The following is a 24,132-nucleotide window of genomic DNA, read 5'->3' on the forward strand; positions in this document are numbered from 1 at the left end:
GGTGACAGGCAGAGAGGAGGTGCTGGTGACAGGCAGAGAGGAGGTGCAGGTTGACAGGCAGAGAGGAGGTGCAGGGTGACAGGCAGAAGGAGGTGCTGGTGACAGGCAGAGAGGAGGTGCTGGTGACAGGCAGAGGGAGGTGCAGGGTGACAGGCAGAGGGGAGGTGCAGGGTGACAGGCAGAGGGGAGGTGCAGGGTGACAGGCAGAGGGAGGTGCAGGGTGACAGGCAGAGGGAGGTGCAGGGTGACAGGCAGAGGGGAGGTGCTAGGTTTGGGATGACAAACGTTCTATCTAGTAAGTTTTCTGGTGGTTGGATGTCTTTAAAAGGAGTCTGGTGGCCAAGTTGGGGCAGTTTGAATGCACTGGTCATTCCATGGAAGACAGGCAATCTGCTCCCCTAAATATGAGCAGCCCTGCAAACTCGGCAGAGCGTTGCCCTGAGCCAGCCCGACTCCACGGCCGTGGGGTGGCATCTTAAAGCAGCCCCTCACCTCCTCTTCCACGTGGCTGCTCCCGTGAGCAGAGCCGGCTGTGTAGCCCCAGGAACGGGGTCTGTATCACTGAATCCCATGCAAAGTGTTGAGCTGGTGTTATGTTTTTGCTGTGTGTGTTTTCAACAACATCCATCAAATTAAATAGAAAAATTTTAAATGCCAAAAAAAGAGGGAAATTTGCATTGTAAATTATTCCCAATAAGCACAATTTAAGTAAGTGACTCATTTTCTTTTTTGGGAAGCGGCAGCCTTACAAGTATCTAAAACTTGACAGTGAAAATCAAACATCTGATTTTCAGAAATTTAATGGTGGAGCTGCTAGCCCCGGGTGAGCTGTGTGTGGGAGGAACACTCTGTGAGGGAATCCGCTCCGGGGGTGGGGGGGACAGAACAGGGAGACTTAGAAACCCTCTCCTCTCTTTCCCTAGCCTCCTGTTATCACTTAGCTTGATGAAAACGGTGTTCAAAAACAACGCATGAACACCTTAAAACCTTCCTTGGTAGTAGATGTTTTAGGGAAACATGAAAGCTGGTGGGAACTAGCGTATAACCAGATGCCCAGACGGAAGGGCCACACTGGGGAGTCTGGAGGTCTGTGGTGGGAGGCAGCCCCCTCCCCATACACCTCCATCCAGCTGTCAGCTAGCTGTGTGAACTGGTCACAGGGTCTCCGAGGCTCCATAGCTCAGGGGTCTGCGGCTACCCTAAGGGAACCACTGGCCTAGGCACCAAGACACCATCCTGCTCTGAGAAGTTCTTGTGCGAAGGCCCACATCCTCTGAACACACACGACCCTGCAGTGCTCACGTGGCCCTTATTACGTATTAATAGGCCACTTCCTGTGACTGTGTGACCGCCAGTGGCCACCTGATGTCAGGAGACCCCAGTCCCTGGTGAAGGACACCACGCTTGGAAAAGCAGGTCAGAGAAGAGTGTGACCCTCAGCGAGGTGGGGGGCACAGCGGATGCAACAGTCTCAAACAACCACGACCGTGGGAATGATGCAGCAGTGGGCCTGTGGGTCAGAACCGACTCGATGATACCAAACAGGGTCAGACTGACAAGTTCCCGGCTGTACAGTGAGCTATCGTGGCTGCTAATGGAAAGGTTGAGGTTCAAGTTCACCCATGGGAACCTTGGAGGAAAGGCCTGGTGATCAGAAAATTTGGCGTTGGGAAACTCCATGGATCACTGCTCTTCTCTGACACATGACCTATCATGAATTGGAGACAAACTGCAGGAAACTGGTCAGGAATGAAGATAGGTTTGGGGGATCAGGGCATGAGCTACAAGTTGCTGAACGACCTTCTGTCTCCGTGCCTGATGGAAGTGACTGGACAGCCCCAGGTGGGGGAGGCCTCCAAGGGGGCCTTCTACTCCTTCCACTGCCAGGCTAACACCTGGGATCCCGGTAGGACTTGGACAGAACCATGGCGAAGGAGGCCCAACTGGACACAGGCAGAACATCAAAGGGAGACCTTTACCCACTCCCCGGGAAACATCCAGACCTCTCCTCCTATCATCCCCATGTCTGAGCTTGGAAGAGCAGCGCCCACTCCCCATGTGGACAGCTCCCGAAGACTTGAGTAGAGTGGAACCCAAGGACAATGGGCTGCTTCCGGGAGGACCCAGCCCCGGGGCTGCAGCTGTTGTCCAGTCAGGGTCATTGGGCATCTGGAGGCCCAGGGGCCCCGCCCCGCCGCCCCCTCCCGCACCTCAGTGCCTCCAGGATGGTCCTGTGTGCCTCATCTCGATGTTTCATCCCCACCAGGCTGCTGACCCACTGCTGCTGGAGGTACTGCTTCTCCATGGTGATGGCATCGATTTCCGTGCAAGCCTGCGGAGAGGGGCCGCGTCAACGCGTGCACGCCACGGCCTGCCGAGAGGGGCTGCGTCAACAGCGTCCATGCCACGGCCTACAGGGAGAGATCCTGTGACCCCAGAGGAGGAGACCTGTCAACAGCGTCCGCACTATGTCCTGCAGAAAGAGATCCCGTCACCCCAGAGGAGGAAACCGTGGCACCAGAGGAAGGGACACCTTAGGCCCAGAAGACAGGAATCCACAGCCTCTGAGAGGGGGACCCTTTGGACCCAGAAGACATGACCCCGCGACTCAGAGGAAGAGAACCCGTCCCCACAAAGGAGGGATTCTGTGGCCTCAGAGGAGGGACCCCATAACCCCAGAGGGAGGGAACCTGCAGCCTCAGGGAAAGGAAACCCAAGGCCCCAAAGGGCACGACTCCATGGCCTCCGAGGGTCCCTGCCGCCCCAGAGAGACCCTGCAGCCCGAGCACTCTGTGTCTCCTTTTGGTTCATTTCATTTCCCATGTCAGCCTGCCTAGGTTGCAGTTCCCAGCGGTCTGTGGTGTCATCTAACATGATGGGACAGGGTCACCTCCTACAATGTCATAGGATGTAAGCACCTCCCATAGTGCCGTGCAATGTGGTCACTGCATTAATGCCACGGAACCACTCGGTCAGGGGAGAGCAGGGGTGCCTTGGGGTGTGGTTGCCTCTAGAGAGGGCTAGGAAGATCACCCTGTTTCTCACTCTCCTACTCGACCTGTCACTCGACCTGTGGCTTGTGGGGCTCTGGAGGACACTCCAGAACAGGCGGCCATCTGACCTGTATTCAGACCTTGGACCTAAATGCCCCACAGATGTATGCCTAGATCTGTATGTATCTATATCAAGCTTTGTAAAGATAAGAGCAGGCACACCACCACCATGAAGGTGATGCATCCAGGGTCTTCCGCTCCTGTGCTGTCCCTCCACCCTCCAAGCATGATGTCCCTCTCTGAGGACTGGTCCCTCCTTGCAACATGTCCAAAGTATATCAGAATCCTTGCCTCCCAGGAGCAGCCTGGTTTCACCCTCTCCAGGATGAACCCATTTGTTCTAACAGTCCATGGTATATTCAATGCTCTTCTCCAGCACCACAGCTCAAAGGCATCAACTCTATCATCCCTAGTCATTGTCCAGCTCTCTGATACATAGCAAATAATTGCAAAGACCATGGCCTGGATCAGGCACACCTTAATCTCCAGACTGACATTGTTGCTCTTTAGTACTCTGGAGAGGTCCCTGACAGCAGATTTTCCCAGTGCAACTCATCTTTTGATTTCCTGGCTGCTGGTACCGAGTGTTGATTGTAGAACCAAGCAAGCTGAATCTGTTAACAGTCTCAATCTCTTCTCTGTCTATCATGATGCTGCCAGTTGGCCCAGTAGTGAAAATCTTTTTCTTGATGTTGAGCTCCAATCCATATTGAAGGCTGTAGTCCTTGCCCATCTGTAGCAAACTCCTCAGTTTTAGCAAGCAGGGTTGTATTATCTGCATAATGCAGGTTGTTGGTGAGTCTTCCTCCAAACCTGATGCCACATTCTTCCTCATAAAGCTCAGCCTCCTGGATAATCTGTTCTGCATACAGATTGAAAAGGTATGGAGATAGGACACATCCCCGGAGTATACCCTTCCCAGTTTTAAACCATGCAGTGTTTCCTTGCTCTGTTCTGACGACTGCCTCCTTTTCCAAGCATAGGTTTCTCATAAACACAATCAAGTGTTCTGAGATTCCCATTCTTCTCAGAGTCAGCCAGTTTGTTATGGTCCACACAGTCAAAAGCCTTTGCATAGTCAATGAAACACAGACATTCCTCTGGGACTCACTGCTTTCAGCCAAGATTTAACTAACATTGGCTATAGTTTCTGTAGTACCATGGCCTCTTCTAAATCCAGCCTGCACATACGGCAGTTCTCCGACGATGTTCCAGTCGTTTTGGGGTCATTTTCAGCAGGATCTTGCCTGCATGTGATATTAATGACACTGTTCGATAATTTCTTCACTATGTCGGGTCACCTTTTTTGGAATGGGAACAAATCCACCTCAGATCTTGTCTCAGAGGTTGGTATTCTGTTGGCAGGCTGCAGAAACATACTTTTCGAATGACACCAAGAAGAAAGCCCTGGTGATTGAGTTGCAAAAATTAGCAAACAAACCTTACAGCTCACAATGCTGACTGGCTTGTTACGGACAGGTCATCAGGAAGGATCAAGCTCCAGGAGGCCATCTGGGGAAGTAGGGGTCAGTGAAGGAGACTCTGGGTCGAGTGGACTGGCCCAGTCACCTCCATGAGGGACTTTGTCATAAGCAGTGATTAAGAGGCAAGGGCAGAGCCAGGCGATGGTCAAGACAGGGTCTCCATGTGTCAGAACACCATGGAACCTGATCTGTCACAGGCCAGCGAGAACTGGCACGCCTCACCCACGTCTCCGTTCTTTTTCAACACAAGTTTGCAGATTCTTTCCCATCGTTCCTGCAGCAGAGAGCTGTGGTGACTCACGGATGAACCAAAGAACGACAGCGTCCTTGGCTTCTAGGTCGGCCACCATGACCTGTCGGATGGACAGCTTCTTCACTTGGTCACCTGCTGTCCCGCACTCCACACAGGGCACAGACGTGGGCACTGCTGGGCGATGCCACTTCTCTTTGGGCTACAGGCTCTCGGAAGTCGGTCATCCTTGGAGGAGTCCACCACCAGGAGATTCCTCGCTATGTGCCCCCAGCAAGGTGCCTCTCAAGTGCGGAAGACACCGGGATAGAGGGCTTCCTGTGGCCCTTGCACTCCACCCCTAATCTGTTGTGAGGGGCTGGGGGGCTGCCTCTGACTCCCAGTGAGCCCAGGAACGGCACAGTGGGACCCTGCTTGGCCCTGCACCATCGCACAGCACCTGCTATGTCACTGTGTCAGCCACCTCCCTGGGGCCCCCTCTCCTCTCCCCATCATGCTCACCTCACCAGCATGTTACTGTCCTTGTTGTTAGGTGCTGTGGAGTCAAGAACAACTCACAGCCACCCTGTGAATCACACATCTGACCCCTGACATCCTCACAATCTCTGACACACTCAAGCCTGCTGGTGCAGTCACTGTGTCAACCCTCCTGGCTCCGACAATGAAAGGATTTGTGCAGCTGCTTCTCCTCATTTTGACTGCCTTCCAATCTGGGCTCCACCTCGAAACTATTATTATCCACGTGCCTTTATTGTTCGTAGGTTTTCAGAGACCTGCTGTTTCAGAAGTGGATGGCCAATCCTGTTTCCTAGTCTAAATCTAGGAGCTCTACTAAAACCTGTCCACTGTGGGTGACCCCCCTGGCATTTGATACACTGGTGACCAGCCTTCTCGGCAGCCGCAAGATAGATACTTCAGTACAGTGAACTGACCGACAAGAGCTGTGCTGACAGAACTTATCTACAAGGGACTCAGCACACTCCAGATGCCACTGGCATGCGGTGGCCCAGCGGGGGCAGAGCGCATCTCAGGGTTTTTGGGGCAGAAAGCAGGGGGAAGCAGGTGGGTCACCAGGTTGGCCTCTGAGTGTCTCTGGGTGGATTCCAACTGCCAACCTTCTGGCTGATAGTTGAATGCTTAACTGTACCTCTCAGGGATGCACAGGATAAGACACTGGCCATGAACCAGTCACTGTCTACAGGTCCTAAAGGAGGAGGTCAAGTCTGCACGAGGGGCTCCCAGCTTCGACGAGCTCACAGACAGGCACCGACAGCCACATCCTTGGACAATGGCTGACTACCCAGGGGAGCTGGTCCTGACCTCGCTCGCAGCTTTCCGCAGGGCCCGCGTGTCCTCAGCTTGGGCGAAATACTTGGTCTCAAACAGGGCGATGCTCTCTTCCAGCTGGTGGACCTGATTGGTCAGCTGGTCCACATGCAGGTCCTGGGGAGTAAAGGAGAAGACGCCCCTTGGGGACAAGCCCAGGCTGAGGGACTGTGCACACCAGCACTCCTGAGGGCGGCCGGCACTGCTGCTGTGGAGAGAACGGTGTCCCCCACAAACGTCAGTCCTTGGTCCCTGTCCTGTGATCTAGATGTTGTTAGAAACTAGGTTTTCCTTTTGTTTCTCGGTGTAGGTGTAAACTCAATCCCTTCTCAGCGGCATCTCACCAAGAGAGAAACAGATGCAACGGATGCAAAGAGAAATGCAAAGAAACACAGGGGCGGGGGAGCTTCCAGACTGATAGGAGAGAGCTTCCTTACCCAGAGGACCTGCCTGCCAGCACCTGATCTGCCCCCACCCGCAGGCCTGTCCCCTCTGCCCCCCAGAAGTGATTCAAAACGCACACACAGTGGCTGCAAGTGAGGAGATCCCCACCTTCCTCCTGGAGCCTCTGGGGAATGTGAACCTCTGGAGGCGTCCAGCCTTTGGGTCAGCAATGCCACCCCCTGTGGCTGTGCCACCCAAACCCCCCTGGAGAGCTAGACACAACACACACTGTCCTTCCGCAGGACGTCTGCTCTGGCCCCAGCACCCAGCTTGCAGCGCTCCAAAATATGAAACCAAACCCACACTGCCAGGACTCTGACTCCAGTGACTCTCCAGGACAGAGCAGAACTGACCCGTGGGCTCCCAGGTCTGTGGACCCCAAGGCCGTGGGCTTCCAGGCCATGGACTCCCAGGTCCGTGGGCTCCCAGGGCCGTGGACTCCGAGGTCTGTGGACTCCCAGGTCCGTGGACTTCCAGGCCGTGGGCTCCGAGGTCCGTGGGCTCCCAGGCTGTATATCCTCACAGGAGCAGCCCCTCATCTTTCCCCTGCTGGCTTTGAACCGCACACCTCTCGGTGAGCAAGTGAACGCTCAGACACCAGCACTTCTGTGGCTTCCCGGGAGCTGACTGTTGTTGAGGCCTAAGTGCATGTGTGTTTGCCGGGTACCTGCTTTTTCTTCTCCACCTCGGCCCTCATCCTGTCCATCTCGGCCTTCTTGACGACCTGCTGCATCACACAGATGTCATCACGCACGTCCTGGTCCACATTCTGCATGTAGAAGAGATGGAGGGCCTGCCTCTCCACCTCGGCCTGCAGGGCCGACACTGCGGGAGGAGCGGGAGGTCAGTCCCTGACACCTCGAGAGGCCCGAGACCAGTGAAAGACAGGGGCCACCGCCTCAGGGTCTCCTTGCTGCCCCTTTAGAAGAACTGCGTAAGCCAGAGGCTGGCCTCGGCTGCCAGAGAGCTCGCGGTGTGATGGACGACGAGTGAGGCCGTGAGGCGGTGGTGCTGTGGGCCTCCAGGTCTTGGAGAGCCTCACCCTGGTGGTGACTGGGGCCTGTGAGAAGTCCTCTAAGGGGCAGCGGTAGGTCTCTCTTCTTCCAGAGTGGAGGGAAGAACGTCAAGACACATGGCAACGATTACTGGCCGGGACTGGGCGCCTCTCAAGCCCAGATAGCAGGACGGCAAGCCGTGAAGAGCTGGATGGTGCCCCACCGACACTGCCCCCACCGACACTGCCCCCCACCGACACTGACCCCACTGACACTGCCCCCATCAACACTGCCCCCACCGACTCTGCCTCCACCAAAATCACCCCACCAAGTCCCTCACCAACACTGCCCCCCCAAGCTCCCCATCAAACCCTCCACCGACTCTGCCTCCCATCGACCCTGCCCTCACCAACACGCCCCCACCCCCCACTGCCTTTGAAGTCCTGGGTAGAGTCCAAGACAAATGTGGAGCAGCTATGAACACCACCAGGCTCACTCTGACGGGTCTGGTGGGACCCCCGGCCATGGCCCTGCATCTGAATTCTCTCCTATGGCTCAACGTTCAGTCAAATGATAGAGGGGCCGGTAAAGGAGGCCCCAAGGGTAGCTTTGTGCAGGGAGAGTGCTCCGAGAGCAGGGAAGGACGCAGGGAGTTACATGGCGGAACCATAACCAGCGTCTTGAAAGAAAAGTGTGTTTGAACCGTGGGATTGGAAACCATTATGCTCCGCAAATTAAGATGATCCTCCTTGTTAATAAGAGAAGGCTGGCCTTGAAAGCCTTGGCCCAGAACAAGGCCCTCGCACCTGAATTCAGCCCTCAGGCCGCCCAGCTGAGAGCAACCCATCTCTGCCAGTTAAAGCCATGCCACCTGCCTGGGCCTTGTCCTGGCAGCAAAAGCTGCATTCCTGGTGCACCGGTCCCAGCGGTACAGAGCGGCTTCCTGTGCACGCGGTTCCCCCCAGCACGGGGTGGCCCTGGGGTGCACGGGTTCCCCCCAGCACAGGGTTCCCCCAGGGTGCGTGGGCACAGCCTTACGCTTCCTGCGCTCCTGGTTGGCGGCCTCGTTGGTGCGCGCATAGAGGGTGCGTGCGTCCTGCAGCTCCTCCTCCCGCTGCCGCCGCCCACTGGCCACGAGCGCATAGCGGTCATGGCTCCGCTCGAGCTGCATCTGCAGGCGCGCTAGGTGCTGCTGGACCCCGTACAGGTTCACGCCCACCTCCTGCCGCTGCGCGCGCGTCTGCTTAGTGGCCACGGCCTGCGCTAAGAACAGAAGTTAAGGGGACGCGGAGACCCAGGGTGGCTGGTCCTGGAGGGGAGGCGGCAGGGTCGGGTGTAGGACGCACCAGCTCCTGCAGCTCCAGCTTCAGCGTTTCAATCTGCCGAGTCAGGTAGCTCTTGAGCGCAGCCTGGAATCTGATCATCAGGGGCTAAATGGAGGGGAGACAGCACAGAGTCACTTCCTGCCCAGTCCAGGGCTCCCTAAGCCACTGCCTCTCTCCTCCCCCTCACGACGCTCCTGCTGGGGACTCCCCACGTCTGCCTGCAAGAGCAAGCACGCAGAGAGGGAGCAAGCACGCAGAGAACTTGCCCAGTGCAGCGTCTGCCCGGTCCCACTGCACCCAGCTTTCCCAGGTGGGCCATTGACCAGAGGAAGTAAGGAAGGGAGGGAGGGAGGGAGGGAAACAGGAAGAAAGGAGGGAAAGAGGGAGGGAGGGAAAAAGGGAGGGAAGGAGATAGAGAGGAAGGGAAACAGGAAAAAAGGAGGGAGGGAGGGAGGGAGGGAGGGAGGAAGGAAGGAAGGAAGAAAGGAAGGAAGGAAGGAAGGGATGGATTTACAGTCATATGCTCAAGACACAGCTGTCACAGTGACTGTGTGTGGCCCACGGGCCCTTTGGCCACGTTGGGGGACAGCTGTGACTCTGACACTGAAAGAGGGTGCTATCTGCATTGAGTGGGTGGAGACCAGGGATGTCTCTCCGGCTCCTTCTGTGCACAGGACAGCCCCCGCCTGAATAGTCCAGCCCCAAAGGTCACCAGTGTGGAGGCCAGGAAGGCACAACTCTGACAGGAGGTCTTACAGCACAGTAAACCCACAGGCCAGCCTTGTAGTGGACACGGCAGGACATTGGAGGTGTGTGCGCCCGTTGGAGGGGGCAGAGAAGAGCCTGATGCCGCATGGGCACCTCTCAGTTTTCTAGGCAGAAGCAAATGCTGAGCACGCTCTCTTACGTGGTTTGGGTCCAGAACCACCAGCTGCGACGTGTCTTCATCCTCTTCCTCCTCGCTTCCCTCGGCCTCCCTCTGCCCCATCAGGACCCCTTCCTCCTCGGTGCTCAGCTGCTGCAGGCGGTCCAGGAAGGGGGGCTGCTGGCCTGACTCCGGTCTGTGGGCCTCAGAGAGACCTGTGAAGAGCGAGGGTCCAGCAGACACCAGTGAGAGCATCTGAGAGACAGTGATTGGTAACACTCTTCTGGGAGGGTCACAGGGCCTCTACGGACAGCCAGGATGGGCAGGTGAAGGAGCAGTCCTGTACTGCGTGACAGGGACATGTGCAAACAGACGGTGGTGACAAATGAACACTAGGAGGGGTGCGGTTAGCGTCACTGGACTGGACATGGAAACATCATTGAATGGCATGTGTTTCATTATCTATACTTTGACCACAGACCCACAAACACTTCAAAGTGGATTTAAGTTTAAAAAAATTACTGTTTATACTTTTCTATTATAAAAGCTACCAGGTTAGTATAGTATTAGTGGTAGATTGGAAGTCACTAAAATAATACAGAGAAACAGCTATAAGTGTCCATTATGAACTAGAACGTGGAATGTATGGAGTATGAATGTAGGAAAACTGGAAATTGTAAAAAATTAAACACATGAAGATAACACTCTGGCATTAGTGAGCTGTGAAGGACTGGCATCGACGCTGGGAGTAAAAAATTGAGGAAGAACGGTGTTACATCCCCAGTTAAAAAGACCATTTCAGGATCTGTCTTGAAGTACAATGTTACAAGTGACAGGATATTGTCCAAACAAAGTGAATAAGGAAGGCTTGTTAATGCAGCTATTACTCAGATATACACACCAACAACGAAAGCCAAAGAACAGGAAACTGAGGTTTCCCACCAGTTTTTGCAGTCTGAGATTGACCAAACATCCTGTCAAGATGCAGTAACTAGCGACTGGAATGCAAAAGCTAGAAAAGAGGAAGGAATGATACTCAGAAAGTATGGACTTGGTGACAGAAATGAGACTGGAGATAGAATGGCTGAATTTTGTATATTTAGTGATTTATTTGTTGCAAATACCTTTTTTAATTATTAAATTTTATTAGTTTTAATGAACATTTACAGGGATTTTGGGTTTTCATTCCTTCATTGCTGCACCATTCTTGCAAATACCTTTTTAAAGAAAGATAAACAGTGAGTATATCCATGGACCTCACCTGATGAATTCCACAGGAGTCAGATGGACTTCCTTTGTGGAAAGAATCCTTGGAGAAGCTCGGTATCAGCTGTCAAGATGAGGCCAGGTGCTGACCAGAACAGACCATCATTTCCTCATATGTAAGTTCAAATTGAAGCTGAAGATAATGAAAACAAGTGCACAAGAACCAAAATACACTTCGCGTCTATCTCACCTGAATTTAAAAGTCATCTTAAAAACAGACTTGGGGCGGGGGAAGGGGAAGAGAAGACTTGGACATTGAACATTGATGATCTAAGACTAGATGAGTTGTGGGATGACATCAAGGATATCATCCGTGAAGACAGAGAGCAAAGTCATTACAAAGACAGAGGAGAAAGAAAAGACCAAAGTGGATGTCAGAAGAGACTCTGAAAAGTGTACTAGGGGGTCAAGAAGCCTAAATAAACACAAGGGATGAACAGAAGAATTCAAAGGACAGCTTGGGAAGAGAAAGTGAAGGAATAGAACATGCAAAGAGCTGGAGTTGGAGGAAAAAAGGGAAGAACTCGCTCAGCATTTCTCATGCTGAAAGAGCTGAGAAACAATTCAAGTCTCAAGTTGTAATATTGAGATGCAATGGGAAAATTCTTGCAAGATCCAGGATGCATCAAAAGAAGATGGAAGGAATACAGAGTCACTGTACCAAAAAGAACTGGTCAGCACTTAAATATTTCGGGAAGTATCGTATGATCGAGAGCCAGTGACAATGAAGGGAGAAGTTCAAGCTGCACGGAAGGCACTGGCTAAAAACAAGGCCCAAGGAGTCCATGGGACACCAGCTAATACAGGCAGCCCTCGATGCGCTCACTGTGCCAGGAACTGCGGAAGGCAGCTGCCAGCCGCTGACTGGACAAGATTTCTATTTATTCCTGTTCCTCAAAAGGGTGATCCCATAGAACCTGGAAATTATCGAGCAATATTCACATCACATGCAAGCAAAACATGATGGAGACGAAGACCCTTAATGAGACGGACTGGCACAGGGACTGCAGCTGTGGGCTCACGGGCGTCAGAGAGGAGGAAGGCGCACAGGACAGGACGGGGTCAGGTCTGCCGTTCACAGCACCGACTCGCTGGCATCTAATGACAGCAGTGTGAATTCACCACCTGACGGTCTGTCGTACTGTGGGCTCTTGCGTGTTGCTGCAGTGCTGGGGCAGGTCTGTCACGGGTATGTCAAACCCCAGCAGAGTCCCCACGGTGGGCCGATTTCAGCGGTGCTTCCTGACAGGCTGGGCTGGAAGCAGGATCTGCGTCTGAACAGAGGGTCGCAAACCCCTCTAATGGAGCAGTGGGACACTGTCTGGTCCAGGGCCGGCAGGTGAGGCCCTCCGCTCGGAAGGATGTTGTAGTCACTACTACGGCAGACGTCACCACAGAGAGAGGGTTGGGATGCCGGGCCAGGCGAGGTGGTTCTGGTGAACACAAGATCAACTCCACATCAACAACAACAACATTGTCAATTTAGGGCCCTCGGGGGCACAGAGGCCAAGTGCTGGGCCACGGTTTGAACTCATCAGCTGCTCCAGCCATAGATTCACAGCCTCCTCCGCCCCCAGCGTCATTGTGGACCTTGAGGCCACGGGCATTGTAAAGTCGTTGTCTTCATGTGTTCCATGGAAAAGATCAAATTTAAGGGCCAATGAGAAGGAATTTCAATTTGTAACCATTTTAAAAAATACGTAAGTGCCGGTCTCCATGGAAAGATGGGCTAGCTTTGGTTTTGAAATGATTAAGAGGCAGCTGAAAAGATGAAAGAGAAACGGAACAGGCCCTGCGGCTGCTCAGGCAGGCTGGAGAGACCGGCTGCATCCACTCACATCGTGAGCTTGTGGTAGCGGGACTACCCTTGTGTATCAACCACTCGGAATAAGTCGATTTATGCGCGTGACTCTGAGAGCAGATGCCCTGGTGGCGTGGTCCATAGAGTGCTGTGCTGGTAATCCAAAATGCAGCGCCTTCCTGGAGGTTCAAATCCCCCGGCAGTTCCAGGGGAGAAAGGCGGGCAGCTTCTCCATGTGCTGTCGGGGTGCGAGAGCTGAGGCGGGTCAGCTGCAGGTCAGTTCTGACTCCGCTGCGATGAGTTTCGTGTGATGCATTGTGTCCCTGAGAAGACTCTGCCGAGGCCCTAAACCCCGCTGTGTGTGACCCCATTTGGAGACAGGGATTTGGGAGGTGAGCACGAGGCGCCGCAGCAGCATGTGGTCCCGTGCGCTCTGAGTTGTTGGGTGCCTTCAAGCAGAACTGACCCTCCAGTGGGTTTTCGGAGACAGTCAGTTGCATGTGAGGAGACTGTCCGTCCTCCTGCAAGCGGCTGGGGGATTCAAACCGCATGCCTTTGGGATCACAGCGTGCTTTCTTACCACTAGGCTTCCCGATGCAATCCGAGTGGTGTCCCTGCTTTGTAGAGGAGAGATGCAGAGGGAAATGGCCTCATGGAGACAGACCGAGAGGGGGCTCCTGTAAGTGCTGGAAGCCCCCAGAGCTGAAGGCGGCGGGGAAGGAGCCCCTCTAGGAGGCTTTGGAGGAAGTGTGGGGCTTCCAGCACCTTGACCGTGAACTTCTGGCCCTGAGAACAGGGAGAGAACCCACTCCTGTGGGCACGTTTGCAGAGCCTTGTTACGGCAGCCGCAGGGAATGAATGCAGCTCCCGTCTGTTCTGCAGGCGCTGTGCTCTCAGGTTATGGAAGCCGAGGAACCAGCCAGGGGTGAGCCAGCGAGACCGCTGAGCCTCAGGTGCACGTTGAGGGGAGCTGTCGGCAGATCCTGTCCCCCTGAAGGTAGGAGGTGTATAGAAAAGGAGCGAGGTTGCAACCACTATGAAAGGCAGTGTGGCGCTGTCGTAAAAAGTTGCAAATAGAAATACCATTTGACCCATCAATTCCACTACAGGCAATATACCCTAAAGAGACCATAACTGCCACCCAAGCAGATATATGCACACCCATGTTTATTGCAGCTTTGTTCACAATAGCAAGGCGTTGGAAACAACCTAAGTGCCCATCAACAAACGAATGGATAGAGAAGCTCTGGTATAGTATACCCACACAATGGAATACTATGCTGCACTGAAAAACAAGGAATTCATGCAATATTATTAAAAGTGGGTGACCCTGGAGGACATTATGCTGAGTGAAATATCTCAGTCACAAAACTACAAATACTGCATGGTGCCACTGTTGTAAAACAGGACTGACATCGGGGTTGGGGGGAGACTGAGAAGGATGGCATAAATAATGTATACTGCATTGAAACAGATGAGGGAGAAAACTGTTTAAAAGGGATATATGATTAGGTATTATCGTCGTGACAGGAGTCCAGAACTAAGGCTGCATCAAGTGGAGTGGACCTGGGGAGGGGGGATTGTATACCAATGAAAGAATTTTTCTTTCACTTTTCAAAGAGAAGAGTGTATGGGGGAGGGGGTGGGCAGGGAGAAAAGTGCAACAATAAATGAATGGAAATCCAAAGTCTCTGTAAATTTTCATTAAAATGAATAATAATTAAAAAAGAAAGAAAGAAAAGGAGCTGGGGCCCTGAGCGGGCGTCACTGGCTCTGGCTCTAGCGCCCCTCGCTTGGTTTGGTTACTGGCCGACTCTCAGGGACCTTGTTGGGTCAGGGTAAGGGTTAAAGCAGAGACCACTGCTGTCTATAGTGGGGTCTGACTCCTCCTGACCCTTCTGATGTCTGAGCCTGCAGACACTTCGGGGAGGAGACTGCCCACCTGTCCCCATCACGGCGTTGCTACTGTCAAGTGGGAACTGACCCACAGGTGGCCCTGTGGCCCCAGCGGGATTTCAGATTACCCATCCTTGTCCCACAGAACAGCTGGTGGCTTTGAACTGTGAGCCCAGGCCACCAGGGCTGCAGAGTTCTGTGGGATGCCCTGCGCCCCCAGGAATCCTCAGCATCGGGGTTAAATGATATAAAAATGGGGGCTGCCCACTGAGTGCAGCTAGTGGCATTTTTCTGGAAGGTTCCCCAGTGCTGAGTGTGGGACTCGGCCCGCCCGGGACAGTCGTGAGGTCGTAAGGTACCTGGGTCCCATGCGGACGGCTCCTCCGGGGGCAGGAGGACCTCCTCTTCCTCATCGGAGCTCAGGCATAAGTGGAGGCTGGTCACAGACGAGAGCTGTGCCTGCCCTTCTGGGCTAGGCTCTGCCTGCAGCAAAAACAGACGCTATCAACTTAGTAAACTTGACAAGGACGGCTAACCGTCTTCTTACCCAGCGTTTGAAATGTATGGCAATGGCTAAAACTCCACTCTCTGTTCTGTGCACGGACAAGGGACGATGTCTGGCACGCAGGCACGCTAGGTCGTGAGATGAGAGTAAGCTGGCTGTGAGGTTAATGTGTCGTCTTGGCTGCGCCACCTCCGGCTAGGCCGTTAGGAATAATGCAATCCTGCAGTGACGGAGGCACCTCCACTTTGCACAACGCTGACTTCTGCATAACAGCGTGGTCTCTGGAATCTGTTTCAGCAAGTGAGGAGAGAGTCTGTTTGCCCTTGATTCATTCTGTTGTTTGAATTCAACAGAAAACTGGATTTCAAGACGGTCTGGCTTTTGTGAATGGTCAGAATAAAATGTCTGTAAACCTCACCTGGGGAGTCCAGGAATCCTGCCTGGTGGGAACCTGCAGCGTGGTGTAGGTGCTGGGCCAGGACCCGCATGCAGACACAGCTGATACCCCAGCAAAGGAGCTCTGAGCAGCCGGTGAAACCGTGCAGGTCAGCCTCGGACCCCGCCCGGGCTCTTCCGAAAGTGCGAGTCCTCCTTCTGCTCTTGTTTTCAAACAGCTCCACTTCAGGGACATTTCAGCAAGTATTTTCCCTTGAAAGAAGGGCCTGTCTTTGTTTCCGCTTTAGATCACCCTCCTGTGGTTACTGTTCCAGGGGCAGATGGATGGCAAACTGGTCAGGACCGTTAGTGCTGTCAAGTCAGCGGCGGTTCACAAGCTCGGAGCCTTGGCCTACCTTTGTCAGCCTCACGCCCTTCCTTGTGGTCACGGAGTCAGGCACCTGTGGAGACTCGTCCTCTCTTTTTCTGACCCTCTCCTTTCCCAGCATGTCTTTTCCCAAGGCCTACCTCCTCCTGATGACACGGCCAAAGTAGGCGAGATGGATTTCACCTCTCTGGCCTCTCAGGGGCACCCTGACCGCAGTCCCTCCCAGACAGACAGTTCTGTTGACAGTCCAGAGGACGTTGAGTCTCTTCTCCAACACTCCAGCTCCAAGGCTTCCATTCTTCCTCAGTCTTCCTGATCTACTGTCCAACTTCCAGATGCATATAAATGAATATTAGTGACAAAAAGACATGCCTCAGTGCCCTACCACCCACAAAGAACACCACTCACTTATTTTAGAATGGGAAGAGGATGTTCATTTTGTTGTTAATTTTTAAAAATTTTTATTTTATTAATTTTGTATGTGTACCATCAAATCGGATCTGACTTGTATAGGAGGAGACTGCCCCTCCTTCCCCAGCAGAGCATCTGGTGATTTCGAACCGCGTACCTCTAGGATTGCAGTGCAGCTCCTTGCCACTAGGCCACCAGGGCTCCCCATGTAGTTAAATTTTTTAAAGTGGTTTTGATCATACTTTTGTCATGTGTAATCATAAATGCTTACTTAGGACCTATCCGATGATTCCCCAAAGTTCACAAATATTGTTGGTTTCCTGGGGCAGGACGTGGGGGAGGGCTGGTCATATTGTTGGTTCAGAACAGAGGCCTTTGTGTAAAAGCTCTGCGACAGCTGTGTGACCCCTGCATTCTTGGGAGAAATGACACTGGTCCAGGTGTCTGATCCTTCTAAAATGGATTTCCCCCGCCCCCACCAGTGTTTTGTTGAAAACTTCTGCATCGATATTCCTGAGGGATGTTGGTTGACAGGTTTCTCGTAACCTCTTTATTCAACTTTGGCTTCAGCTGGCCTCCTAAAACGAGTCAGGGCATGTTTCATCCTCCAATTTTTTAAAAAAAGAGTTTGAGAAGAATTTTTGCTAGTTTCTCCGTAATCTGTCCTAGTTTCTCCTGGAATTCATCAGTGAGAAAGGACTTTTTCTGTCACTCCGCTATTTGTTTTCTGTCTCGGGCCCTTTTCATCCCTTGGTCTCTTGGGTGCTGCTCTTTTGTGTGATTTAGTTTCTATTTTGTTGTGAATCACTTTGGGAATTTATAGTTGTCATCCTAAATTTAAAACTTAGCTAGAGGTGACACAGACTTAAGTACACACGCCGCCGCCCCGCACTCGTCCTGCCTTGCCCTTATGCCGACGCTGCAAAGCATGTCTTCAGAAACTGGGCGCCCGGTGTCACATTTTGTAATAGTTTTATCATCACAGTTTATGCTTTTGTGTTTTATATAGTGTGGCACATAGTGAAGAGTTGTTGTTATGTGCTGTCAAGTCACCTGTGACTCACAGCGACCCTACGTACAGAAGCCCTAAAAGCCTCCTCTATCCTGTGCCAATCTTATTGTGTCTGACACACCTACCCCCATGGTGTACACACAAAAAATACAAAAAAGTGCTCTTGTAGCTTGGGGAGTGTAACCCTTGTCATGGAACAAAGCGTGTGAATTGTTGACTGGAAAACCAAGGTACTTTCTAAAACTTTCATTCAATGGCAGTAAGAAGTTGTTTTAGAAAAGCAAAGCTGGCCTTACTATTTGCTCTTGACAGTACCTGTGTCAAAGGTCGTCATTTATTCACACAGCCTCAGGTCACCCTCCTGTGTCTCCTGCTCTCAAGGGGATAACGAACTTCCTCAGCTTTTATTTAAGATGGTCTTGATTTCACCCCATTTTGGAAGGGTAGTTTTTCTGAGTAGAGAATTCTTGAATTTCTGGGGTTTTGTTTTCTCCCCTGCCCCGACACTTCCTCCACCCCACAGCTCTGGTATCCATGGTTCCTAGGGGGTGGACACGTGATCTAACTGGAATTCCACCTTACGTGATGGCTTGCTTTTCTCTTTATTTTCTGAACGTTGAATTTGTTTCTTCTCAGTGCCTTTGGTGGGATATGACAGAGTTACCAAGCCCGTGGTGTCTTCAGTGGGTTGTCATTGCTGCAGAAGGTCAAGGACTACAGTCTTCAATGTGGATTGAAGCTCACCATCAAGAAGACAAAGATTCTCACCACTGGGCCAACTGGCAGCATCATCGTAGATGGCGAAGAGACTGGGGTTGTTAACAATCTTGACTCAGCTCAACAATCAGCACTCTCGGCACCAGGAGTCAGGAAGTTAAAAGATGAATTACACTGAAAAAATCTTCTGTCAAGGACCTCTCCAGAGTACTGAAAAGCAACAATATCAGTCTAGAGACTAAGATGCGCCTGATTCAGGCCGTGGTCTTCACAATTACTTGCTGTGCGTCAGAGAGCTGGACAATGGCTGAGGATGACAAAAGAAGAATTGATGCCTTTGAGTTATGATGCTGGAAAAGATTCTTAAACATACCATGGACCACCAAGAAAACAAATAAGTCTGTCTTGGAGAGGGTGAAACCAAGTCTTTCCTTGGAGGCTAGGATTTTGAAGCTCCATCTCACATACTTTGGGAATTTGTCCAGGAGGGACTGATCCTTGGAGAAGGGCATCATGGTTGGAAGAGTGGAGGGACAGTGCAGGAGAGGAAGACCCCGGATGAGATGGGTTGATATAGTGACTGGGGCGATGGGGGTTGGTGTATCAGAGTCAGTGAGACCGGCTCAGGACAGGGCAGGCTTCAGAGCTATTGTACACAGGGTCGCTATGAGTCACAGGTGACTCAATGGCACACAACAACAAAATTATCATCAACAGCAACACAATTTTGTAAAGCGTAAGAGAGAAACAGGTTTGGGGTTAGTTGGTTTGTTTTCTTCCTGTGATGAAATTTCTCCATCTTCATAGATGACTTTGACATTGAAGATCTAGCTAATCCACAGGGTACAAAGTTCAAAAGCTTCGAAATGATGCAGAGCTTGTTTCTTTCTTATCCCTGTGGGGTTGTATATACAGTAGGGTCAGAAAGGCCTCCTAGCCGACCCTCCAGCAGCTCTTCAGAGGCTGCAGGTCACGGGAGGAGGTGCCACTTTTCTGCCTCAGAGCAGCTTGTGGATTCAAGCCATGTGTCCTTGGGCTGGCTGGGCAGCTCCTTACCACTGGGCCACCAGAGCCCCGTACCCTCTACTGTTGCTGTGAAGGACCATACAGTCGGCTTTGACTCGTGGTGACTGGGGAACAACTCCCCTCCACAGTGATCATCCTCATCCTTGATTCCTCGTTAGCCTTTCAGACACAGTCTATGCATGTAGACATAGACCCTCCCTTTCCCTGCCGATACATCCTTATATATCATCTGTATTGTAGGTTTTTACCTGTCCTTAGCATGCTTTCAACATGCTGTGTATGGACTGCTCCACCAGAACTCCTAATTGAAAATTTAGTTTCCCTGCTATGCATCTGAGATCTGGAGGATGACAGAAGAAGAATCGATTTTGAATGGTGGTGCTGGAGAAGAGTAGTGAACATGCATATCATGGACTGCCATGGACAAGAGAACGCACAGGTCTGTCCTGGAGAGGGTGAAACCAGGCTGCTCCTTGGAGGCTAGGATTTTGAAACTCCATCTCACACACTGGGAGCATGTTGCCAGGAAGGACCAGTCCTTGGAGAAGGACATCATGATTGGAAGGGTGGAGAGCCAGCACAGGAGAGGAAGACCCCGGATGAGATGGATTGACACAATGACCGTGGGGTGAGGCATGTCAGAGACAGTGAAGCTGGCTCAAGATGGGGCAGGGTTCATTGTTCAAAGGGTGACTATGGACTATCTTCGACTTGACGGCACCTAACGACAACAACAACAACAAACAGCAACAACATACTAGCTACACTTTGATGCTCAGTATCTCCACGTGACTTCTGCCTAAGAAGTCTAAGTATAGAATGTTCCATCTTCTCAGGAAGAGAATGACCTGGTAATACAGTTAGCTGTGATGTCACCGACCTTGGCTTTGGAACACGGGTGAAGACCTGGGAGTTCTCAGCATCTGAGCGTGCAGCTGGAGACTTCGGTTTGCGATGGGCCGTAGGAACTGGATCTGGGTTTCTGGCGGACACTCACGTTCCCAGCACAGGCAGCCGGGCGGGGCGGGCAGTGAGCGGCTGCACAGCAGCGCTCAGGGTTACTCACCACTTTGCTGGGCGCGCCACTAGGCTCCGATGCCTCTTCTCCTGCGTCTTTGTAAGAATCTTCCGCACCAGCTGCTTCCGTTTCTTCTTCACGTGTATGGGTGACAGCTTCGGCGTCGGCAGACGGTTCCTCCAGACTGAGCTGTGTGTCACTTACATACCTGGAACCAGATTTCACTTCAGGGGACTCCACTTCCAGGTCGAATTCCATCTCTCCTTGGGATTCCCAGTCAAATTCAGGTTTGATTCCCACTTCGAACTCAACATCCACTTTGGATTCTTCAGATTCTATGCCCACTTCTGAGCCGACTCCTCCCATTCCTGGCTGAACTCCTTCCACATCGGGTTCAGCTTCGGTTTGGGACTGGACTTCCACTTCAGATTCAACTTCCGCTTCGGATTCGACCGGCCCTTGGGGTGCATTCTCCCCATTGGTGTCCCCTTCGCCTTGGGTCATGGGTCCCTCTTCAGAACCCTCCATTGCGCCAGAAGCTTCCTCACTTTTCTGATCGTGGCTGGATTCTCGTGGTGAGACCTGTAGCAACAAGGCAGGAAAATAAGTCAGAAAAAGAACTCTGAAACACTGAAGCCAACCTGGCCCACATGGGTGTCCGGCAAGTCTTTGCTGAGCAGACCCTCTTCTCCTGTGGGGCAGCTGGTGGATTTGAACCTCCAACATCTCAATGAGCAGCTCAGCACGTAAAGCCCCCCAGGATCCCTCGTGTAGAATTTCACTTAAGGTCAAACTCAAGCTTATGAGCCTCAAGTTGGGGCCGCTGGGTTTTGAGGCCCTCGTGGTCTGGTCCATGGGGAGTCGTGCGCCCTTCTCAAAGGCCATGCCTCCTGGGTGGCTCAGGCCCCCGGCTACTCACAGGAGAAAGGTGGGCATTCTCTCCCCATGCCGTTTACAGCCTCAGAAGCTTGCTAGAGGGTCCACTATGAGTCACGATCACTCCCTAACAATATCGCTGTGGTGGTGAGGTGACTCAGACCCGATGAACAATGGCTCTGAGCCTGGCCCTCCCCTGTGCCGTCTTCATCGTCTCTTACACATGTGAGCCCATTTTACCCTCACTGTGTCAGTCCATCTTATTGAGGGTCTTCCTCTCCTTATCGTGTAGACCATCCACGTTTCCAAGCACGTCCTTTTCCAAGGATGAGCCCCTCAGCACCATGACCTGAGTGCAAGCGGGGAGCCTCCCCAACTTCACCTCAAAGGATGAACCTAGACTGTCCTTTTCCCAGAACAGATCTGTAGGATCATATCATTCACCTGAGCTCATCCTACTGTTCTGGCTTCCTACAAACACTGTTAGACGGGAAGAAGAGTTGAGAGAGAGAAAGAAGCTGGTCCCGAAATGAACAGGCTTTTATTGCGTGCTCTGAGAGGTACGTCAAGTGACCATATGCATAGGTCAAAATGGCCTGAGGGCAGTCAAGGACAGTTCCTTTTTTTAAGGGGCTTTAAGAGAGGACTGGGGAAGATGGTATTTCCCTCACAATTTGGAGGGAAGAGTCCTGTTAATGAACTTGGGTGTAGACTTTTGTGATCAGGCCCAGAGGCTTATCAGAATCTGGTCACTTAGGGAGTGACCAGGCCTGGTTGAATGCAACATTCTTCCTCCAAGTTCAAATCCAAAGTAATTTTCCTGATAGGCAGCCTTACCCTGTCGTCTCCATTATTGCGTGTCCCTGGTCCTTCTTCAGCAGCGGATCCGCCTTCAGGAGGCCTGGTTTTGGGGAAAACATTTACGTTTCAAAAGACAGCACCTTCCCAGGGCCCCTTCCCCTCAGCACTCATCACCTCCCCATGCTCCCCAGTTGACTGTTGGCTCGGTGTCTGCCTCCCTGCCAGGGCATGACTGCTATGTCCAGTGTTCATGCTGGGACCACCAGAGAGTAGCCTTGCTGAAGAATGAACACAGTCATCGAAAAACAAAAGAAGCAGTCCAGTCAGGTTAGACAACGCCGGGAAAGCCCCTTCCGTGGAGATGCATGTCTGTGACAAGACTGGGGAGCGAGATGCCAAGCATGGGGAGTCCCAGGAGAAGGTCTGGGTGGTCTGTTTACATAGAAATGCCAATTTATGTGTGTAAAAAGCCCCAACCCTACTGCCATCCCATAGATTCCAACACTTGGAGCCCTCCAGTGGGATCTGAGGCTGAACAAGCATGTGTGTTGCGTTCTTGTTGTCGCCTTCTAGTCGATCCCGACTCACAGTGACCCTGTGAACAAAAGGCCTGAAGCCCCTCTACAACTGTGGACGTGTATCGAAGTTCATAGAGTTTCCGGAGGCATGTGGTTTAGGAAGTGGATGCTACTCCTGCTTCCAACAAACACATATATTGTTGTTGTGTACCATCAAGTTGGAACTGACCCACAGCTGACCCTTCAGTGGGTTTTCAGAGGCAGTAATCACACTGATGGGTGGTACTGATAAGTTCAAAATTCTCTATGTGTATCAGTTATGGACCTATATATATAGATAGTTCTAAAACTGGCATTGGTTTTCTCCAGCCTGCAGGACTGGTTGCTTGACCTTAGAATTCCTAGTGTCCTTTCTTTAATCTGTCTGTTTATCAGAAGAGGAGATGCAGCTCCTAGATCAGCTGTTATCTCTTTGAATCATATGAAAATTGTAACTTAATCTGCCTGCTTGTATCTGGGTGATTTTCTTTCAGATGTAGAAATTCTTTGATATCATTAAGTAAGTTGGTGTCTCACCCTAGTGTACAAACCTGGTGACCTCTTGCAGTCCGGAAGGCCGTCTTGGAGGCCCACCGCTGTCCTCCCAGATCTGTAATAAAGTGCTTGTGGATATTGCAATCCGTTTTGTCTTACTGGCAATTGACTATGGAAAGAACGCCTTGCATTCAGTAACACAGGAGGAGATTGCCTGTCCCTGGTGGATTTGAACCTCATGCCTTTGTGACTGCAGGACAGCTTCTTACCACTAGGCCAACAGAGCTCCCTAAGTGTTGTTGTTGTTGTTATGTGGCATAGATTAAATTCTGACTCACAGTGACCGTACAACAGCTCTGAACCCTGCTCTATCCTGAGCCAATATCATTCTCTCTGAGTGGCCTACTTCCATTACCCCAGTCATATTCTGTTCTTTAGAACAGGAGGTCTCAGGGCTGCATCTTCCCATTCACAGGGCACCCCAGCTGCCACCGCCCATTCGGGTGAAGGGTCTTAGGGGACATCCAGCCAGTAGGAGCAGAGGTGTAGACCCCTGGGACTCACAGCTGGTGGTCCCACTGCGCCCAGACGCCAAGACTAGTGGTTGCCATGGTTACCGCGGCCCGCCCGTGGGGGGCTGTTGGAGGGAGTTGGGCTCAGGGAGAAAGGTGGGAGAGGACAGGAGAGGGGCTAAGAGGGAAGAGGCGCGGCCGTATGCTGACAGTCTCCCGAAGTGGCGCAGGAGGGGAGGGAGACGGGACAGGAAGGGGACGCAGGGTTCCCTCTGAGCGCAGTGGCGGAGAAGCGTGTCCCAGGTCCCCCTCATCGCTCCTCACCACCCCTATCCTCCACTGTACATCTGCTCACCCGCCGGCAGCGTCCTGGGGCTCAGCCATCTTCTCGTCGCTAGGCAACGGCATCAACATCCGGTGGGGGGTACCAGCGCGCAGGCCGGGCGGGAGGAGGACGCGGAGTGGCGCGGGCCTTTGTGTCACTGACACCGCGAGGAAACGTGGAAAACACGACAAGCATTTACGCAGAGACGAAGGGACGCAGTTCTAAAGCTGGCCGTGTCCCCGCCCTGCCCCGCGGGCTCGATGTCTAGAAAGCAGGACGTGTCCATGCCCATTCCGTGCGCGCCCCGGGTGGGAAGTGCGCGCCGCCGGGTGGCAGGTGGAAGTGGGGTGGGCTCTGGACCCACCTGTCCACCCGCGGACCTGGGGGCAGCCCCCGCCGCCCGATGACC

General features: G+C 52.5%; 1 protein-coding gene across 1 annotated transcript in view; it reads right to left on the reverse strand.

Annotated features, from left to right (window-relative positions):
* CCDC40 (coiled-coil domain containing 40) overlaps positions 1-20,685 on the reverse strand; it is a 37,373-nt gene extending 16,688 nt beyond the window's left edge. The window contains exons 1-9 of the mRNA XM_006886334.1: positions 20,137-20,685; positions 15,065-15,188; positions 13,719-13,751; positions 9,785-9,960; positions 8,899-8,982; positions 8,591-8,810; positions 7,225-7,382; positions 6,108-6,230; positions 2,211-2,332 (exon numbers count right to left, since the gene is read on the reverse strand). Coding sequence (XP_006886396.1) covers positions 2,211-2,332; positions 6,108-6,230; positions 7,225-7,382; positions 8,591-8,810; positions 8,899-8,982; positions 9,785-9,960; positions 13,719-13,751; positions 15,065-15,188; positions 20,137-20,685 — 1,589 coding nt within the window. The remainder of the gene's footprint in view (positions 1-2,210; positions 2,333-6,107; positions 6,231-7,224; positions 7,383-8,590; positions 8,811-8,898; positions 8,983-9,784; positions 9,961-13,718; positions 13,752-15,064; positions 15,189-20,136) is intronic.
* Between the last annotated feature and the right edge of the window lie 3,447 nt (positions 20,686-24,132).

This window comes from Elephantulus edwardii, unplaced genomic scaffold, assembly GCF_000299155.1.
Source record: "Elephantulus edwardii isolate Elephantulus edwardi_28Jun2011 unplaced genomic scaffold, EleEdw1.0 scaffold00048, whole genome shotgun sequence".
Taxonomy (NCBI): Eukaryota; Metazoa; Chordata; class Mammalia; order Macroscelidea; family Macroscelididae; genus Elephantulus; species Elephantulus edwardii.